Genomic DNA, 20,582 nt, shown 5'->3' with positions numbered 1-20,582 from the left:
ACAGGACTCGGCCCAAGCGCACTACCCTGGTCACGACCCCATCCAGTCACTCGAGATGCCCCCAAGCGTAGGAAGGCAGCTCTGGGCCCAGGTACGTTCTTTCGTGCGTTCCTCGGCGCGCACGGAGGTGCAGGACCCCCACTCTCGCCAGACGCCCGATGTCAGGTCGTTACGGCGATGCCAGTGCAGCAGAACAGGGGGACAGGGGGGCGGGGAGGGGGCGGGACCTTAAAGAGGCAAGGGCCGAATGTCAGGGCTAGAGAGCCCTGCGCTGCGCGAGGCCTTGTGGGAAACGCGCCCCGGGCCTCCACCCCGGCGCCCGCGGCATGCCGGGAGTTGTAGTCCGGCGGCGCGGTGCCGCACAAGGCATATCGGTACTCGAGGGCAGCTGCAGCTGAAAACTGGCGGGAGTCGGTGACCATGGCTGGAGCGGAGCCGGAGCGTCCCCGCCTTCGGGGCTGCAGGGGGCGGCGGCCCCCAGGGCCACGTTGAGCTGACCCAGGACATTGTCGCCACGGACAGCGGTGCAGTGAGTGCTTGAACCACAGCCAGACCCTGACCCCCGGGCCTCACTTCTGACCCTCAGCCGCGGCCCGATTCTGACCCTCAGCCCTAGCCTCTGACCCTCAGCCCTCACCTCAGACCCTCAGCTCGGCCAACCCTGACCATCAGCCCTCACATCTGACACTCAGTCCTGCCAGGACCCTGACCCTCAGCCCCATACAACCCTCCATACACTGGGCACCATATCTGGACCACTGAGCTCCCAGCCTTAGCCTTGGATGCTGAACCTTGGCCCCATTCCCTACCCAGCACCCCCAAAGCCAGCTTGGTCCTTCCAGAGCCCAGCCCCACACACCCAGGCACAATCCTGCAACCCCAGTTTCACACTCTCCCCGCAGAACCACCTTCACCTCCACCTTGCCTGGGCTCTGAACTTGCCAACACCCAGACCTTGCTGCCAGCCTGGGAGATCCTCCCCAGACCCTCTGGTCTCACTCACATCACAGGAAAAGAGCCTGTACCTGAAAAAAGCTTCTTGAGCAGAGAACTTCCTTCAGGGGGTCTGCTCTGGGTGCTGATGGTGACCCCCAGCCCCAAGCCCTCCCCCTCTAGTCAAGGCGACCAGATTCTCCCAAGTCATCCACCAGCAGCTTCCCACCTGGTGTTGCCCTGCCTCTGGCAATGAAAGCACTGCTGGCACTGGGGCCCGATTGTTCCCAGGCACTGTGGGAGATTGGACAGCACCTTGCCCCACTCCCTGAATGCCAGGAGTGCCCCCCCGTGTGACAACCAGGTGTCCCCGGACATCACCCAGTATCCCTGCCAGATGAAAACCACTGTACTAACCACTTTGCACAGCAAGGGTTCCCAGGTCTCAGCCTGGGGTCTGGGTGAGGAGTGGGTGCTCACCACTTCCATTCTGTTGCTCATGGACACAAAACCAGTCAGTACAGGACCAGAGCCCACCCATCCACCCACCCTGCCCACTGGAAATAGAGTTCCCGTGGCCACGTAGAAAAACTGGAGCCACAAGTAACTCAAGATGAGTTTATAAAAGGTGCTTTACTTAGCCAGGTATATCCAAAATATCCTTTCAACTTATAATACTTTTTTTTGGTCTTTTCTGTCTTTTTAGGGCTGCACCCCCAGCATATGGAGGCTCCTACACCACAGCTCATGGCAACGCCGGATCCTTAACCCACTGAGTGAGGCCAGGGATTGAACCCGCAACCTCATGGTTCCTAGTTGGATTCGTTTCCCCTGCCATGACAGGAACTCCGCAACTTATAGTACTTGATAAATACTGGGATTTTTACAATCTTTGTTCACACTAAATTCTCAAAATTCAGTGTGTGTTTTACCCTTACAAGTATTTCCCACTTAATTTCCATTGTATTTCATCTGTATATGTGATTTCCCAAAATTGTAAGTGAAAAAGTAGATCCATAGACCCAAGTTTTCCAAACATGCTTATCTTTAAAGTTTTCCAATAAGAGTCAAATATCTGTTTTTACATTGATATTTAAATTAAAAATTACACTTCAGGTGGTGAGTTTGTCCTCTGCCCTAATGTTGTCACCTCCCCAGCCAGGCCCTCCTGGGATGGATCAGCTGGGCTCCAGTATGGCAAGGTTGGAATTTCACACAGCTAGCCCAGCAATGGCCCTGTTGACCCACGGCAAATCCTTATGATCAGTTCGAATTCTTTACCAGCACTCCCCACTCCTCAGAGAACACCCAAACCTCTTCTACAACACTGGGTCTGCGTTCCTGGTGGGGCAGAGCAATGCCTCCCTCCTCAGACACACCCCTGGGAGCAGAGAGGTGCCTCCACCCTCAGACACACATGGGAACACAGCAGTGCCCCCCTTCTCAGACACAGGTGGTCCCCACCCCAGGGCTGCCGTGGTGGTTGTGGTCTGTCCGCAGGGGGTGGTGGAGGGGCCAGGGTGTTCATTTGGGGGAGGACAGATGGACGACAAGTCAACAGATGGGCGGTAGGTGCATGGGCAGTGGGAATGGCAGCCTAACACCCAGAGGGGTGGGGGGTTGTGGACAGGTAGGTGGGTGTTGGGTGGGCAGGTCTCCACCCTGCCCACACCTGCTAAGGTCAGTTTGGGCCTTCTCTGCCCCCTGCCCTGGGGGTAGTCTGGAAGGGTTGGTGGCCTTCCTGCCATCCTGTCCCCAGGTGTGGTATGGGGCAGCATGTGGCATCTGTGGTCTGTGCAATACCCTCTCCAGATCCCTCTTCTACCTGTTCCACATGGAGCTGAGTGAGATGGCAGCCCCTGGCCTTCTGACCAGGGCCCACTCCTCTGCATGCCTTAGGGGCCAGGGCCACTCAAGTTGGCCTCTGAGGCCTGTCCTCTCAGCACTGGACACCTTCCCAGGCCAGCCTTCCTCCACAGGCCTGCTCCTCACTCCTCCTGGTGCTCCTGGTCACCCTTTTCATCCCCCAGCAGTCACCTGGCCCTGCACCCAGGAAAGGCTCAGCGGGGATCCCCCGACCTCCCCACATTGACCAGGAGCTGCCACTGGGGGACAGCATAGCCTGCACTGGCCACAGGGCCTGAGGTCAGGAATGGTCTGGCAGCTCCAGCCCCACCAGGGTGTTCCTGCCTCCTGGGGTAGGTGGGGGACCCAAGGACCCTTGAAGCACCCCACACACATACCTGTCCAGCTCCCTCAGGGTTGTCCCTGCCTGATCCCTCCACCCCAGGTGGAGGACCAGCTGCAGTCCCCAAGGAGGCTGGGCTTAGCTCTGGGGCCTTAAGAGTCACCCCCATCCCACTCCCTCTGGGGGCTGCTGTCCAATCCAGTCCTGAACCCAGACATCATGGCTCAGAGCCTCCACTCTCCTGATGGTCCTGATGACTCAAGTCTCAGTCCCTCAGATGAGGGGCGGGCAGCATGCAGACTCCAGGCTAGGAGGGCAAGGATCAGCAAGCAACATCTTCACGACATCTTCATGGGCATTCCCCCTTAGTGGTTTGTTTGGGGTCCTGGGTATCAGCCCTCCACACACCCTGAGCCCAGCTGGGCCAACTGGACATCAAAGGCCAGTGAAACAGCCCCTGTACTGTTCTAGAGACTTCTGTGTGGCTGCTTATCAGAGGACCACTCACAGCCTCTGTCTCCTTCCTCCCCCGACCTGCTGAGGCAGAGAGTGACCCCAAGAAGGCAGGCTCCAGCACCAGAGCAGAGGGGCTCCAGCTCACCTCAAAGAAGAGCCCCAAGGCCCCCAGCTGGCCGATGGTGCCAGCAAGGGGAGCTAGCCCCTGGTGGGGGGCAGAGGGTCTGGGGTCAGAGAATGGGCAGCTCCCAGGGTTGGGGCACTGGCTTCTCTGGACATCCCCCCCCTTGGCCCTGAGTCTCCTGCAGAGCACCCTGCTGTCTTGGGAAGATGGGTGAAAAGGCCGCTGGGACCCTCTGTGGGAAGAAGGCTTCCTGCAGTGCCCACTGAGGACTTTGGTTGTGGGGGGATGATGCCGGGAAGGGAAGGGGTGACAGGAGCGGGAAGCCCAGGCTGAGAGCCCCACCCACCGGTTCCCATCATAGGCTCAGTCACCCAGAGACGGGACCAGATGTCCCTGGTGCAGGTGTGGGAAGTGCAGTTTAGTTCCCACCCCATCCCCTCCAAGCCCCTGCCGCATCCCTCTGTCTGTCTGTCTCTGTCTCTCCTTGTCTCTCCACCCTCTTCTCTCTCCTTTCCCCAGGCTCTGACTCTTCCCCACCTCTGCTCAGAACCTTCTTTCTCTGTTCAGCCCACTTGTCCCTCCCTCAGGGTGGCCTCTGCTGACGCCCTGGTAATCGTGCTTTTCCAGCGCTGCCCTCTTAGAGGCCTGCGTCTCCTTATCCAGAAGGTCCCTGGTTCCTGGTTGACCAGCAGAGGCTGGGAGCCGGAGGTGGGGGAGGCAGGTCCACGCCCTCCAAGGGCCTCCACTGCTGGGCAGCAGGAAGTGGGGTCAGGGGCTGGGAAGAGACCCATTCACCAGGCTTGCTGCCCCCCACCCGGGTTAAGGGCCCAGCTTCCCGAGAAGGGCCCAAACCTCCGGCCTGGGAAGGGCCCCACCTTGAGCCGCTTTCCTGTGCAGCCTTTCCTGGTACTGGGGCAGGGGGATGGAACCAAGGAAGCCAGACTCTGGGTTCACACATCTGGGCCCCCCCTCACAAGGGCCTGCTCCCAGACCCCTCCAGCCCCAGCTGCCCCTGCCTCGCCCCCTCCCGGCGCCACCTCAGCTCCCCTCCTCTGCCCCCAGACCCCCTGGCCTCAGCTCCCCCCACCCCCGCCCTTAGCCCCTCACCAGCCTCAGCTCCCCTCCCCTGCCCCAGGCCCCTGCTTTGGGCCCCAGTTTCCGCCTCTGTTTGATGATTATAATGCTGAGAACACACACAGGCAGAGCTAGGGATGCTTAGAAACCACATTGCGTGGCTGCTCCTCTCTTACACTGACATCAGGGAAATTGAGGCAAAAGTCATACCCAAAAGTCAGCTGAGAGTTCCCGTCATGGCACAGTGGTTAACGAATCCGACTAGGAACCATGAGGTTGCAGGTTCAGTCCCTGCCCTTGCTCAATGGGTTAACGATCCAGCGTTGCCGTGAGCTGTGGTGTAGGTTGCAGACACAGCTTGGATCCCGCGTTGCTGTGGCTCTGGCGTAGGCTGGCGGCTACAGCCCCGATTAGACCCCTAGCCTGGGAATCTCCATATGCCACAGGAGCGGCCCAAGAAATGGCAAAAAAAAAAAAAAAAGTCAGCTGGGGTGGTGGGGGGCAGCCAGGACCCTCCATCCTTTTCTTCCTGTGTGTCTGCTCTTTATCAGGCCAGGATCACAACGGGGGTGGGGGAACGGGGAGACAAAATCATTCCCACTTCCAGTTCAAGGGGGAAATGACTTCAGCTCCTTGACCTTGAGAAGGACTTCGAAGAAAAGGCACCAGAGGAAGTGAGATGGAGGAGGGGCTGTGGGAAACTTGCTGGGAACCCACTCAGGAGCCTTCACCTGGGCAGAGACCCAGCAGGGTGAGGCATGTGCTAAGGTCCTGAGGCTGCCCAGGCCAGTGGGCTCCAGCCACAGGGAGGAGTTTGGATTTTTCCTTCTGCCACAGGCAGCCTCGGGGTGTCTGTGTACTCAGAGGGTATTTCTAAATTCGCTCTGGGTGCTGGGTGGTGAACCACCTTAAAGGAAAGGGGCCCAGGCTGAGGGGCCCAGGGGAAAGGGCGTGAATGGATTAGGGTGCCGGGAAGATGAACTTCTCAGGACTGGCTGATGACTGCTGTGGGTTGCCTCCCAAATTTCTCCTGTGGATCCCAGACCCCAGTCCTGTGTGGAACAGAGCACTGAGGCAGCCTCATGGCTGGGCATCCCCATCAGGCCTGCCTGTTAGAGGGAGACAAGCTCAGGAGGTGACGTGTCCCAGGCCGGTGGACCTCAGCTCCATCACCCTGGAGAGGATATGACCCCCAGGAGACCCCCACCCCCACAACATCCTTGTCCCCGGGGGAACCATCTTCCAAGTGGTTCCCCACAGGAAGACCAGACCCCCAATGCGACCACCCAAGCTTGGGGGAGGCTGCTCTTCACCAGTGCTATGTGCCCTCTCTGGGCAACAAAGGCTGAGATTCCCGGGATGGGGCGAGCCTGGCAGGGCTCAGATTTCCATTCAGTTGACCTCGACAGTCACTCCTCTTCCGCCTCCATCTTCCCATCTTCTGTCTCTAAAAATGAGACCTGGAATCGGCCCAGACCCTCCGCCTGCCTGTGTAACCTCGGCGGCCTGTCCTCCCTGCCCCCATCTCTGGCCCCCAGCCCCTGCCTCTCTGTCGCCTCCAGGGTCGGGAGTCAGAGTGGGAAAGCCCCTCAGGAAACCCCCGGGGAGCAGCTGGAGAAGAGGGAGGGGAAGCAGGGTCGAGGGTCAGCGGGAAGGAGCCCGGGGCGCCACTATTTAAGCCACCTCCTCCGCCAGCAGGGGACAGAGCAGGGGACAAAGCATGGAGCAGGGCCTCGCCCTCCTGCTTCCCCTCTTTCTGGGGCTGCTCCAGCCTGGCCACGGTGAGGGTTCGGGGAGGAGGTTCTGAGCGGGGAGGGGGCTTAGGGGAGAAGAAGGGGCTCAGGCAGGGGATGGGCGGTTCTGGGAGGTGAGGGGCGAGCCCACAGACAGCAGAGAGCCAAGGAGGGAGGGGCTGAGGCTGGGGGCGCGGGGCCTGGGGAGGCGGGGCTGAGGGTGCCTTCTGCCAGCAGGTGGGCGGCTGGAGGTGGAGCCCCCGGAGCCCGAGGTGGCTGTGGCTGTGGGCGAGTCGCGGCAGTTCGCCTGTCGCCTGGCCTGCGCAGACGGCCAGGTGGCCTCGGTGCAGTGGCGGGGCCTGGACACCAGCCTGGGCTCCGTAAAGTCAGGCACGGGCAGCAGCGTCCTCTGGGTGCACAACGCCTCGCTGTCGGCTGCGGGGACCCGCATGTGCGTGGGCTACTGCGGGAAACGCTCTTTCCATCACACAGTGAATCTCCTGGTGTTCGGTAAGCACCCCCTCCCTGCTGCCTTGTCACAAACCGGGCCCAGTCAGCGGCCCTGCTTTCCCTCTGTCCCCTGGCACCTCTTCCTGGGAGGCTTCCCCGATTGCCCATCCTTCCCCAGTTTGAGGCTGGCCTCGCAGGTCCTCCTGAGTTGCCCTGCAGTTTGCTCCCTCCTCCCTAGATCCCCTCTCCCCACCACCCAAACTTCACCCCAAGCCTTCCATACCTGCCCTTTCTGCCCTTGACTCCACTCCAGTGCTTTTAACCACACAGGGTGTGGCGCTGGGTCTTCCCTGTCTCTGTGCACCAGCAGCCCACACTCACCCCAGTGCCCCCTCCTCAAGGCCCAGCCCTCAGGGCTTAGCCCACCTCTCCCTCCACAGCCTTCCCTGACCAGCTGACTGTGTCACCAGAGTCCCTGGTGCCTGGGCGGGACCGAGAGGTAGCCTGCACAGCCCACAATGTCAGCCCTGCTCGCCCTGATGTCTTCTCCATGTCCCTGCTCCTGGGGGATCAGGAACTTGAGGGGGTGCAGACCCTGGACAGGGATGTGATGGAGGAGCCCCAGGAGGATGAGGACCCACTGTTCCAAGTGACAGAACGCTGGTTGCTGCCTCCCTTGGGAATCCCTGCCCCACCCACCCTCCACTGCCAGGTGACCATGAGCCTGCCGGGCTTGAATCGGAGCCACCGCCAGTCCATTCCAGGTGAGTCTGGGGGTCGCCCAGGAAGTGGGTGAGGTCACACCCCCCAGCTCCTGTGAGCCTGGATGAGCAGTGCCCAGGGTGCTTCTGGAATCCTGCTTCCGCCCTTGCTTGCTATGCTCCCATCTGGACTGGTCACAGCCCCATAGCAGGTGGGAAAACTGCACTGGATCTTAGTCTGTCCCCCGGTGGCAGCCAGAGTGCTACTTCTCACTCCTTCCTTCCACATGTTTGCTGAGCACTGCCCTCTACTAGGCTCGTGAGGTTCTGCCCCTCCTCTGCTCAGAGCCCTCCGGGGCTCCCACCTTCCTCTGAGTATGCCCATGGGCCCCTGCATAGCCCACCTCGTGCCCCTCTCCCTGTCCTCACCTCCTCCCTCTTTACCCCCCACTCATTCTGCTGCTCCTCCAACACACACACCCCCAGGGCCTTTGCATTGCTCTGCCCTCCACCCCTCTCAGGTCACCTTCCCAATGAGCCTTGCCCTGACCTCCCTGTCCTAGGGGTCAAGCCCCCCCCACAGGCCCTTTCTCTTCTACAGAGGGTTTGTTGACACCTTTTATCAACATCCCATATGTGTTGGATTTTTTTTCCATTATCTGTCTTCCCTGCTGTTGTTTCATCAAGAGAGGAATGTGTCACTCTCATTCATGGATGTGGAGCCATCCCCTTCCCTTTCCCCACCCCTCAGCTCCATCATAGTAAAGTCTAGTACTCTAAGGCCCTGCTCTCTGAGCACATGTTGCCTGCCATGCTCCTTTACAGTTGAGGAAAGTGACACACAGAGATTTAGATGCCTGCTGAGGGGAATGGGCAGCAATGGACCTTCACCCCTTCCCTATTCACTGGGGCACCCTGAGATTCACCCAAGTGGCCCAAGATGGGGCTGGGAGCAGTCTTGGCCCAACCACATGGTCCAGATGGAGAGGCTGAGGCAGGGGAGGCACCTAGGCAGCAGGGAGAACAAATGCTCCCCTGTTTCCAGTCCTGCAGGGCCTGACCTCCCCGGAGCCCTGTGTCACAACCTCCTTGGAGTCCCCCATCACAACCTCCCCTGAGACCCCAGAACAGACCTCCACCCACAGCCCCAGAAGTCCCGACCCCGAGCCAGGGAACAGCTCCACCAGGCCCTGCCACCCAGAAATCCACCAGGTGTCAGCACTGGGAACTCTGGAGTTGCTGTGTGAGGCGGCCTGCGGCCCAGGTGTGGCCGTGCACTGGACCCAGGCTCCCGGTGGGCTGGCAGCCTACAAGACAAGGGAGGCCGGGGCCCAGGCTTGGCTTACCAGCGGGAGCACGCTGTGGACTGAGTGCCACCCTGAGGGCTGGTTCCAGTGTCGCCTGGACCCAGGGGGCCAGATGGCCAACCTGTACCTGGTCCCAGAAATCTGTGAGTCTGGGGGCTGGGGTGGGCACTGGGGGAGGCTGGGAGGCAGGGAAACCTCGTGTCTGGATTTTAAACCGGGAGGCACCCTGCCAGCCTATGTCCCCAGCTGTCTGCCATGCTTCCCTAACACTGTTAAGTCATAGCTGCCTGCATGGCGATAACTGTTAAGTTTCTGGGACCATATAGATGTCACAGTAGTTTGTAAATTCTGACCTCTATGGACTGCAACAGCCTGTGGAATAAAATAAAATATGACCACTTCGGTAATTTCAGCTTTTCTAGTAGCCACATTCAGGAAAAAAAAAAAAAAAATGGAAAAAGTCTGATAAGGAGCTCCCTTGTGGCTAAGTGGGTTAAGGATCTGGCATTGTCACTGCTCTGGCTCTGGTTACAGCAGTGGCACAGGTTTGATCTCTGGCCTGGGGGATTTCTGCTTGCCGTGAATGTGGCCAAAAAAAAAAAGTCTGATAATATATTGCATCAAATCTAGTATATCTCAAATATTATCTTCTCAACATGTAACCTACAACAAAGCATGAATCAGTTTTTTTTTTTCAAACTAAGTCTTCAAAATATGATGTGCATTTTACATGAACAGTGCTGTCCATTCAGAATGGCCACGCTTTAAATGCAGTCCTCACAAGTAGCCCCTCACTGGACAGCCTACTTCTCACTATAAGGTCCTATGAACTTTTCAAAAGGTTTACTCTAGGGAGTTCCCGTCGTGGGGCAGTGGTTAATGAATCTGACTAGGAACCATGAGGTTGCAGGTTTGATCCCCGGCCTCGCTCAGTGAGTTAAGGATCTGGCATTGCCATGAGCTGTGGTGTAGGTCACAGATGCGGCTCATATCCTGCATTGCTGTGGCTCTGGCATAGGCCGGCGGCTACAGCTCCAATTAGATCCCTAGCCTGGGAACCTCCATATGCCACAGGTGCAGCCCTAGAAAAGACCAAAAAAAAAAAAGTTTCACTCCAAAGGTCTTTGGAAGTTCCTGTTGTGGCTCAGCAGTAATGAAGCCAGATGATATCTGTGATGATGCATGTTCAATCCCTAGCCCCACTCAGTGGGTAAAGGATCTGGCGTTGCCATGAGCTACATCGCAGGTTGCAGATGCAACTTGAATCTGGAATTACTGTGGCTGTGGCGTAGGTTGGCAGCTGCTACTCTAATTCGACCCCTAGCCTAGGAACTTCCATATGCTGTGGCTGTGGCCCTAAAAATTAAAATAAAATAAAATAAGGGCCTTTGGATAGTCCAGCGATTTTTGTACATTTCTAAAGACATTCTAAATGGTGAAGTCCTTTGTAAAATGTTAGGGGACTCGGTGAATGTGGGAGCCCTTAGCAGACTCTGCTAAGCTGCTCCCCAAACCTGCAGGGGTGTAAGGGCTCCCTTTGTATCTTGCCCCAGGCTCCCTGCCAGCATCTGCAGCCCTATGGACGGGTAGCTTGGTGCTGGGGCTGCTTCTCCTGGTGTTCCTCATCTACCGCCTGTGGAAACGCTGCCGGCCCACCAGCTGATGACCAGGCCTACGCTCCTCTGGGCCTCCGGCGCCACCTGGACCACAAAGAGGAGGACTCTTTCCACTCAGTTGCAACGAGAGGACATTGACAGGGTTATGGACAGCAGAGGGGCTGACCATGCACCCTTTACCTTGATGGCAGCACATCCAGGCTTCCCAGCTGGCTGGGCTTCCCCTCAGTGAGGCCCCTGGGGAGCCACCCCAACAGTGCAGAGCTGGAGAATAAAGAGCATCTGGCCTAACTTTGGCAGTGGTTCCTGTGGTAGAACAGACATTGGAATCCTCTACACAGCTCCAGGCATCCTCTGCTCTGGGTGACTCCCCAGAGAGACAAGGAAGGACAGACACCCCAGCCCCACCTGGCCAGGGCTCGGGGAGAGGTGTGCACTCTGCCTGCCTGCTGCCCTTCCCTGGGGGGGAAACGGGACACTGACGCTAAAAGAATAATTAGGAGTCCTCAAAAGAAGCGGAGAAGAGAGAGTGCCCTGGTGGCTCAGCGGGTTAAAGACCCTGTGTTGTCACCACTGTGGCACAGGTTTGATTCCTGAACTGGGAATTTCCGTGTGGCCAAAAAAAAAAAAAGCAGCAGCAGCGGAGATTTGTTGGGGATGGCATGGGCAAAGACAGACAGAGGTGACTTGTTAAGGGAAATAGCATCTCTTTGCGAATGGCTGTGGGCTAAGGTGGCGGGAAAGGCAAGACAGAGGGGCTGGATATGAGATTGGCAGGACTGTAGATGCCAGGGACTTCAGCCTGCTATAACTGGGCGCTCTGAGAGAGTTGAGAGTTATAGAGGATGCAGGCGACAAAGATCCCTCTGGTGGGAAGGAAAGGTAATAGCCAGGGGCGAATAATTGGGAACCGTGAGTACTCCACTCACTCAGCAGGCGCGTACCGGGGACTAAGGGCAGAGGGAGCGCAGAGTGGACCCCGAACACAGTCTGGTGCATAGAGGGAGCTTTTCCCCACGAAGTGCTACACAGTCAGACGTAGACTGAATTAGGCTGAGCACAAACGCTGAGTTGAAAATCAGAAAAGGGAGGGGGACATTACTTAGTCCTGGAGGTGGGGTGGAGCCATACCGCCTATGCTCAGCAGGGCGTCTTTGGTAACCAAGGAGACCGGTTGCCAGGGCACCGTGCTAATGAAGGGCTCGCCCACTACCAAGATGGCAAGCAATCCAGCTTCACACCAGAAACCAAGCCCTTCCTAGGGATCCATTTTGGAGTCTGGCAAAATTTAAGTTCCTGGCCCAAGCCAGGAAAACCAGCCAGCACACGTAAAGAGGAAACCTGAGAGAGAATGCCAGTTAGAACCTAGGAGAAAGAGTGGCCTGCGGTGGTGATTTCCCAGTATCCCAGCGGGATCCGGGTGCTCTCTGCCCTTAACCAAGATGGCCGGCCCGAGTCGCTAGCGTACTGTGAAATATGGCGGCGCTTCCGGCCCTGTCGCCCTCAGCGAAGATGGCGGCAGTGGAGAAGCGGCGGCCGGCGATGACCCAGGCGGCCAGTATCACGGACAGCGGCCGGCCAGGGGTCTCCCGAGCAGCTGTGACGGCCGAGAGTGAGGAGGACTTTCTGCGGCAGGTCGGCGTGACGGAGATGCTGCGCGCGGCCCTGCTGAAGGTGCTGGAGGCGCGACCCGAGGAGCCCATTGCCTTCCTTGCACACTATTTCGAGAACATGGGCCTGCGCTCGCCTGCAAACGGCGGCGCCGGGGAGCCCCCGGGCCAGCTCCTGCTGCAGCAGCAGCGCCTGGGCCGCGCGCTATGGCATCTTCGCCTGGCTCACCACTCCCAGAGGTGCGGGGCTGGGCCGGGCCCGGGCGGGTAGGGGATGCGGCCGGACCTCAACTCCCAGCGTGCTCCGTGCTGCTCGCTCCCCGCCTCGGCGCCGGCGATATAGCGTGGGGCTTGCTGGGAACTGTGGTCCGTTGCCCCTGGCGCGGGGTGGGCGCGCACTGCTGTCAGCTGGAGGTTCCCGGCTCGGCCACCGAGATGAGGGCCAGTGCTGCGAGCTCTGGTCGACTTTGTCTTTTGTGATGCCTTTTTGCAGGTGCTGAGCTTCCCTTTGCAGCCCTAGGGCAAGGCCTCCTGCGGGCAGGAGGGGTGTCCGGGAAGGGGCCTGCATGACGCACAGGGAAAGGCCAGCAGGCGCACTGGCCTGGAGGCTGTAGGGCTGCAGTGTGGGGGTCCACAGGGGAAGGGAAGGCCGTGGAACTTTCGCATGGCGGTGTGGAGGGGATGGTGCCTGCCGCCCACCCCCACCCCCAGCTCTGAGCCCATAGAAGGGGATTGAGAAACACCCGTTGAATGTGTGAGCCATACCACGTGGATGGAGAGAACCAGCATCAACCAGACAAGGTTGCTGCTGGATGTAGGTGGGCTGGGACTTAGATTGGGGGTTCCCCAGAAGCAGAGCCTGAGGCGAGCATTCACATGGGGATCACGTTATAAGAAGGTGCTCTCAGAGAACTCAGGAAGGGGAGGAAGCCAGGCAGGGGAGAGTTTCAGCCTAATCCCCCAGCCCCCCTATCTGGAGGCAGCTCCTAAGAAGGGGAGCACAGAGAGGCTTGGAGGAAGCCTGGGTGTGGGGAGGGGTATGGAGAGCAGGCACCCATGCAGAGTGCCTGTCTGTGCCACAGGGGGAAGGGGGGAGTGTCCAAGGTGACAGCCAGAAAAGGGGGTGGCCAGAGATAGGGACCTGGCAGGGAGCAAGCTGGTGAGCGTCCAGAGCTCAGGGCACATGCTCTGAAGGTCGAGTTGCTGCTTTTGCTGGGGCCGAGGTGGCAGGAGTTGTGCAGGGAACAGGAACAGGAACAGGTCCCTGAGATGGGAGGTCACACTGGTTCTGAGGGGAGCTGAGTAGGGGGCTGGGAAAATCTTGCAGCAGAAAGGTGGGCAGTCAGGTCTGCAACGGAGACGTGACAGGGGCAGGAGGTTGTCACTTGGGAGGGGTTATGAAGGCCTCGGGGGAGCTGGGAAGAGCCCAGGATCCAACTCTGAGGGGCCACAGCCTCAGCAAACCCACAGCAAAGCATGAGAAGGCCGACCAGACATGGAGGAGGGAACCAGAGGAGAGGGGCAGCCCAGGACAACTTCCAGGAGGAAGAGTCAGTAGCAGGGTCGTGTACAGTTTTTTAGGTCAGGTACTGCACAAGCCACCCACCCCATAGACATCACAGGCGGGGACTTTTGTGTGAAGCCTTCTGGCAGAGCTTCTAATTCACACAAAGGCACCTTGTGAGCTGTCGGCAGCCCTGGGTCCAGTGGCTCTGTAGATGAGGGTTGAGAAGTGTCCTGGGTTTTGAACAAAGGGAGCTGTTTGAGTTTTCCAGGGCTGCTGGAACCACTTATCACAAACTTGGTAACTTAAAACAATAGAAATTGCAGCTTACCATTGTGGTGCAATGGGATCCACGGCATCTCTGGAGCACTGGGACGCAGGTTCCATCCCCAGCCTGGCACCATAGGTTATAGATCCAGTGTTGCTGCAGCTGCAGCATAGGTCACAACTGCAGGTTAGATCTGATCCCTGACCAGGAAAATCTGAAATCAAGGTGTGGCAGACTCTGGTCTCTCTGGTGACTCCAGGGGAGGGTCCTTCTTGCCTCTTGCAGATTCTGGGGGCTCCAAGCATCCTTGGCCTCTGGCTGCATCACCCCAGCCTCTGCCTCATCTTCCGTGGTTTCTTCTCTGTGTCTCTGTCTCTCTCTCACAAGGACACTTGGCACTGGATTTCAGGCTGTCTCACTTCATCTCCAGATCCTGAACTAATTATACCTGCGGAGACCCTAATCCCTAATAAGCCGCACTCACAGGTTCTGGATGGACATGCATTGGGGGCCACTATTCATTGCACTGCAGGGGTGTTGGGGTGCTGGCTGGGGACACAGAGGAACAGGAGTGGGCAAGACCCATGGCAGGTGCTGGTGGCCATGTTCCAGGGCTCCAGGGTGCGCCTGATCCCCCCAGAGACAGGGCTGGTAGGGGACTCAGTGGTGGGTTCAGTCAGTTGCCCCTTAACCTCTGCTGACAGGTCAGAAGCCAAGGCCAGGTCAAGGTGAGTCCTGGGTGTGAGGGGTGGTCCCCCCAGGCCAGACAGCTTTGTCCCGAGGCAGAGAGGTAGGCTGGAGCACCATGGGGCCATTCTTGAGAGTGTCCTCAGCATGAAAGATTTGGGGAGAATGTTAAAAAACCCCTCTGCTGGTGCCTGAGAAATCAGAAGTGCTGGCCACTAGGACTGGTCATGGTGGTGCTGGCATCGCATTGGCCCTCGGAGCACACACAGAGCTGACTCCGGACCTGCAGGGGCCACCAGGGGAGAGCGCCAGAGTCAGACCTGGGCACTGTGGCTCCAAAAAAGATGCAAAAGCACTACTTGGTCTGAGCCAGGCTCCTCAGCTCCAAGCCTTTTCAGCAGAGGGGCCCATCCTGGGCTTGGGTGGGGGGCAGCTTCCATGGCCCCACCCACTTGACAGCCAGAAGCCCCATCATGACAAGCACAGACATCCCCAGTGACCCCTGAGGACAGATTTTCCCCAGGCGAGACCCCTGGGTTAGGAAATTTCACTCCAGGAGACTGTGCTCCACAACCATCTGACCCCTGAGGTCCTGGGATGCTGCACATGTTTAAATACACACCTGGCAGTAGGTGGGGGTGACTCACAAACGCCGGGGCCACCCTGGTCTACACCTGCTGCCTCAGTGGGAATTTATGCAGGCCTCTGCTGTGAGCAGGGAGAAAACCCAGTTCCTTTCCAAACAATGAACCAGAGTCCCTCCCCTGGCACTGCTGACACTGGGGGCAGTCACTCTGTGGGGGGCCATCCTGGGCCGCCCCCCACCCATTGGTGACAACCAAAACTGTCCCCAGGCATCACTGGTGTCCTCTGTGGGCAGAATCACCCCCACTGAGAGCCCCCAGTCAGCAGCAGGAAGTCTCTGTGACTCCAGGACACAGCCTGTCAAGAGGTTCTTTTTTGTTTGTTTGATTTTGGTTTTGTTTTTTTACAGCCACACCTGCGGCATATAGAAGTTCCCAGGCAAGGGGTTGAATCAGAGCAGCAGCTGCCAGCCTATGTGACAGCCACAGGAACACCAGATCTGAGTCACATCTTGACCTAAGCCACAACCTGTGCCAATGCTGGACCCTTAACCCTCTGAGCGAGGACAGGGATTGAACCTGCATCCTCACAGATGCTGTGTTGGGTTCTTAACCCATTGAGCCACAGTGGGAACTCCTGAGAGGTTGTTTTTTTTTTTAACAAAGCCCCACATGCTTTGCAAACCACTCTGTGTGGGAGGTGACTCACATGAAGCCTGAGGACCAGGTGGCTGGGGAGCCCCTGGAGGACGGACAGACTGACGGATGATGGACAAGAGGCTGCAGCCTAGCACCAGGGATGGCTTTCCTCTGGGTATCTCACCTGCTACTCTGATCTCACTGGGCTGGAAGTGCCTCCGGTGAACCTTCCTGCCCAAGGCCTGGGATCCGTGCTAAACAGCAACAGGACGAGCTTGATTTCGTTAAGGACAGGCACACGCGGGCCCTGCCACATGCTGGCCTGGTCTGGGCCACCAGGCACAGTCTTCCTTCTGTCCTCCCTGAGATTTAAGGACCAGGACACCTGTTCTCCAGACAGGACAGCAAGGACAGTGGCTGGAACTAGTGCTGGTTTGGGCCCCACCCCTGCTGCCACCTCCAGGGGACGAGGATTAGCTCAAGGCAACAAGGGAGTGACAGGCCCCTGGGGGAGTTGTCCAGCAGAGCAGAGTGGATGGGGAACCCTCAGGCACTGCCAGGATGAACTGGTGGCAGGAACAGACACCTGAAATCTCTATGGCCTCACACAGCCAAGGGGCCTCTCACTGCAGGGTTGGCAGGGACTGTCTGGGAGCCTACACAGTCAAGCCAGTGGCCAAGGGCTGTGGGCTGGCTCTTTTTTTTTTTTTTTTTTTTGCTATTTCTTGGGCTGCTCCCACAGCATATGGAGGTTCCCAGGCTAGGGGTCGAATCGGAGCTGCAGCCACCGGCCTATGCCAGAGCCACAGCAACGCGGGATCTGAGCCGTGTCTGCAACCTACACCGCAGCTCACAGCAACGCCGGATCATTAACCCACTGAGCAAGGGCAGGGACCGAACCCGCAACCTCATGGTTCCTAGTCGGATTCGTTAACCACTGCACCACAGCAGGAGCTCCTGGGCTGGCTCTTATAACCTCCACGGAAGTGGGCCCTACCATGCTTCTGTCACGTGTGGCCACCTGCCTTCAAGACACCCCTGAGATCCCTCCATATTCACGCTTTCCTGGCCCCCTCCCATGTCACACTGGGCCACCCGCTGTAGGGGACCAGTATGATGTAGTGAGGGGAAGAGGCCTCCACAGGGAGCCTTCAGAGGCTGGGGTCCTGGCTGCCAGCCAAGCCACTCCTGGTTTCTGACTCAGGCTGTGATGTGACCTAGGAGTGGGGTAACTGCTACGCTGCCACAGAGCTGACGTGGAACCACCACTGCCAGGGTGGCTCACAGCCCCTTGTCCTGGTGAAGAAGTTGATAACAGGAGCCCCTACAAAGGGCTGTTATGAGGTGGCAGCAGCTGGTGCAGTGCCAGTTGTGACACTGCATCTGGCACCCTAAAGCTCCAGCACATCGTGAGGACCCCACAGTGAGGATGGGCAGCTGGGGGAGATCCCAGGTCCCATCCTCCCCCTGGGGACTCAGTTCCTCCTCTATGAAGGGCCTCGATTCCTGGTGCCCATGGGGTTAGTACATCCAGGCCTAGCCCTGGGCAGCAGGGAGGGTACTGGACACCAGCTGTGCTCCAGCCTGGCATGTCCCAGGCTCACACCCCTGCTGGCCCCAGAGGTGAGCAGCGTGCCAGGTCCCACAGTTAAGAGTGGAGCTGCGGTACATGTCCTATGTCCTGCCCCAAGTGGAGCCAAGCTTCCAGGAAAGGTGGGTGTGAGCCCTGGCGTCTACCTCTTAGTGGGGCCCTTGGCCTGACCATCATCCCACCCTGAGCCTCCCTTCCCATTTACTTCAGTGGAAATGGAACCAGGCCACAGGCGAGCGCTGGCTGTCCAGGTGAGGATGGATTGAGATGCCGGGTTAACTAGACTCCCAGGCTCACCCCCAGCCCAAGCAGTTCACCACCTCTGAGGTACAGCCTGGCCAGGATGCCTGGCAGGACCTCAGGATCCTCATCAGGTAGGCGGTAAGTAGTGTCAGCACTGCAGCAGGTCCCTGATGTGACTACCACGCTCTGCTGTTGCAGCCACAGGCAGTGTATCTAGACTGATGTGGCCACCTGCCCATAAATCTTCACCAACACCAACAGGCTGCAGCCCGGTGTGAGCCACAAGCTGTGGTTTGCTGACTCTGGGCCTGCGGAGGTGCAATGAGTTAACCTCTGGTAAAAAGTGTGTGGGCCCAGTGACACCCTATGGGTGCGCAGGACACCGGCAGGAGGGCAGGTGCGCCGTGGCTGAGTCAGCGGGCATTTTTCGGGCTCCTGGGCAGTGTTCTGGGCCCTGGGGCTGTAACAGTGACCAGCAGATACAGCCCCTGACGTGGTGACTGCCATGAAGAGAAGTAGAGACAGGAGTTAGGGAGTGGGGAGGCCCGCACCAGAGGTGACATGGAGCAAAGACTCAGAAGCCCGGGAGAGGGCTCTCCAGGCGAGGGCGCAGTCGGGGGCAAAGGTCCTGAGGCCGGATCGGCCTCTCGGGGGGCGGGCCGCGGGTGGGCTGGGCTCTTCCGCGGCCCGACGCCCCCTCCGCCCCGCAGGACAGCCTTCAACAACAACGTCGGCGTGGCCTACGAATGCCTGAGCGCCAGCGGGCGCAAGAAGAAGCCGGGGCTGGACGGGCGCACGTACAGTGAGCTGCTGAAGCGCATCTGCCGCGACGGGGAGGCCCCTGAGGAGGTGGTGGCGCCTCTGCTGCGCAAGATCCAGTGCCGGGACCACGAGGCCGTGCCGCTGGCGGTGTTCCGCGCGGGCATGCTCACCTGCTTCGTGCTGCTGGAATTCGTGTCGCGCGCCGGCGCCCTCTATCGGCTGCTGGAAGACCCGGGCCTGGCCGTGGCCGACCGCCGCGTGGGCCAGGCCGTGCTGGACACGCTGGCGGGGGCCCTGCAGGCCAGCGACGATACCGCGCCCGCCCGCTACCTGGAGGCCGGCTCGCGTCTGGGGCCCGACAGCCTGGCGCTGGCCATGGACCGCGCGCTGGTGGCTCGGCGGCCCAGCGCGGCCATGACCCGGGAGGAGTTCCTGGAGAAGGCCGCCGCCCTCTTCATCGCCAAGGTCAAGCCCGTCGGCTGAGCGCTTCCGTTGGCAGCCACCTTCTCCCCACCCGGACAGCTGGGGTCCTCGAGGTCCGACTCACCTGCTCCTGGGCAGAAAACGGGCTCAGGGCCGGGACTGGGATGTCCCTGCATGCGGGGGTGAAAGGGAGCCCCTCCACACCCAGCTTCCAACCTGGAATGATGTCCCAGCCCCCTCTGGGGGAGGCTGAGAGTCCCTCCCCGCACGCCCGCCAGGGCCCCCTCTTCAGCAGTAATAAAGTCTGTTAGCCAGGCTCACCTGTGTGTGTGCTGCCCCAGCCCTAGCCCATGTCCGCAGAAAATACAGTCCACTCAGGCCACACCCCAGCCAGCCCCCAGCAGGTCCCACCAGTTCTGGGAGACCCCAGGGTAGCCCTGGACTCAGCTTTATGGGAGTGGAGGGCCCCCAGTCTCCCTCCACCAGGGCAACCCCCTAGCAGTTCCCCCTGGACCTCAGTTTCCCCCCGTCAAAAGAAGAGGTCGGCTGGGCAGGTAGGGGTGATGGTGATGACAGGAGTGGCTAACCGCATCCAAGTCGGGCAGTGTCTTGACTCATCGCTGCCCTGTGCGGAAGGTAAACCACTGCCCAAGTTTGGTGGATGGGGAAACCCCGAGGCCCAGAGTAGTGAAGGTCACACCACCAGCAAGGGGTGAGCAGGGATCTGAACCAGGCCGTGCTCTGTAACCCACAGGCACAGCACCTCTGCCACACTCTCTGGCCCATCCCAGGTCCAGGCACACCTGTGAGGTTTGCCAACCGCCCCCAGGTGACCCTCCTCCCCCAGGAGAATCACTTCCTGGATGGGGTAGTTTCCCAGCCCAGAGCAGTTTCGAGCAGAGACTTCATGCTCTTGGCCTCAATTTCCTACCCCACTAAACAGGACTCAAGACAGCCCTTATTCTGACTGAAGGACATCACACAGGGCCACCCTGCCTCACTGTTTCCCAGCATCTGCCCTTGGCCTTGGGCAGCTAATCCATGAGCAAATGATTGTGGCTGACTGGGCTTTCCAAAAACAGCCACAGAGAGTTCCCATTGTGGCTCAGCGGAAACGAATCCGACTAGGATCCATGAGGATATAGGTTCAATCCCTGTTCCTGCTCGGTGGGTTAAGGATCTGGCATCGTTGTAAGCTGTGGTGTAGGTTGCAGACATGGCTCAGATCTGGCATTGCTGTGGCTGTGGCGTAGTCTAGCATCTGTAGCTCCAATTTGACCCCTAGCCTGAAAACTTCCATATGTCACATGTGTGTCCCTAAAAAGCCAAAAAAAAAAAAAAAAAAAAAACCACCAAAAACCAAAAATAGCCGCAGGTTCCTTTGCCTTCCCACTTGCTCCTCCTGAATCTCCATCCCCTCCAGGGGCAGATGAAAGATGGAATCTACATCCCTCCCCCCCTTGAACTTGATGGCTTTCCTGACAGCACATGGCTTCCAGGCCTGGGTAACAAAAGGCAAGAGGTACCCCTGTGGGTGCTGGCATAAAACACAGCAACCACTTTGTGAGGAAGCCCAGCAGTGTCTGTTGCAGGTCAGTGAGCTAAATAAATGATTGTTACTGTATTCAGCCACAAAGTTTTGGGGTCATTCATTACATAACCAGAAGATTCAGAAAAAGTGCCCTGCTC

At 58.7% G+C, this 20,582-nt stretch overlaps 2 protein-coding genes across 7 annotated transcripts; both read left to right on the top strand.

The window, feature by feature from the left end:
- Positions 1-332: 332 nt before the first annotated feature.
- On the top strand, positions 333-10,873 carry MADCAM1 (mucosal vascular addressin cell adhesion molecule 1). 6 transcript variants are annotated; one of them, XM_085009760.1, is made up of 5 exons: positions 333-529; positions 6,746-7,018; positions 7,399-7,722; positions 8,705-9,109; positions 10,520-10,873. In XM_085009760.1, exons 2-5 carry the CDS (start codon positions 6,958-6,960, stop codon positions 10,627-10,629), a joined length of 900 nt encoding a protein of 299 aa, XP_084865886.1. In that variant the 5' UTR covers positions 333-529; positions 6,746-6,957; the 3' UTR covers positions 10,630-10,873. The 6 variants fall into 6 exon arrangements, with proteins under 6 accessions (XP_084865886.1, XP_084865887.1, XP_020937600.1 ...); XM_085009761.1 differs by having other exon boundaries at positions 6,743-7,018; XM_021081941.2 differs by lacking the exon at positions 333-529 and adding an exon at positions 6,476-6,556 and having other exon boundaries at positions 6,743-7,018.
- Positions 10,874-11,466: 593 nt separating this feature from the next.
- TPGS1 (tubulin polyglutamylase complex subunit 1) lies at positions 11,467-19,209 on the top strand. Its single transcript, XM_021084307.2, has 2 exons — positions 11,467-12,432; positions 18,419-19,209. The coding sequence occupies exons 1-2, from the start codon at positions 12,059-12,061 to the stop codon at positions 18,951-18,953; spliced, it is 909 nt and encodes a 302-aa protein (XP_020939966.1). The 5' UTR covers positions 11,467-12,058; the 3' UTR covers positions 18,954-19,209.
- Positions 19,210-20,582: the final 1,373 nt, after the last annotated feature.

The sequence above is a fragment of the Sus scrofa genome, chromosome 2, assembly GCF_054392235.1.
Source record: "Sus scrofa isolate SSC_HxYL_T2T_F1_AM1 chromosome 2, Sscrofa_HxYL_maternal_Yorkshire_Landrace_v2.0, whole genome shotgun sequence".
NCBI classification, from domain to species: domain Eukaryota; kingdom Metazoa; phylum Chordata; class Mammalia; order Artiodactyla; family Suidae; genus Sus; species Sus scrofa.
Note: the sequence above shows the minus strand (reverse complement) of the source record. Positions and strands in the feature narration are given on the sequence as shown.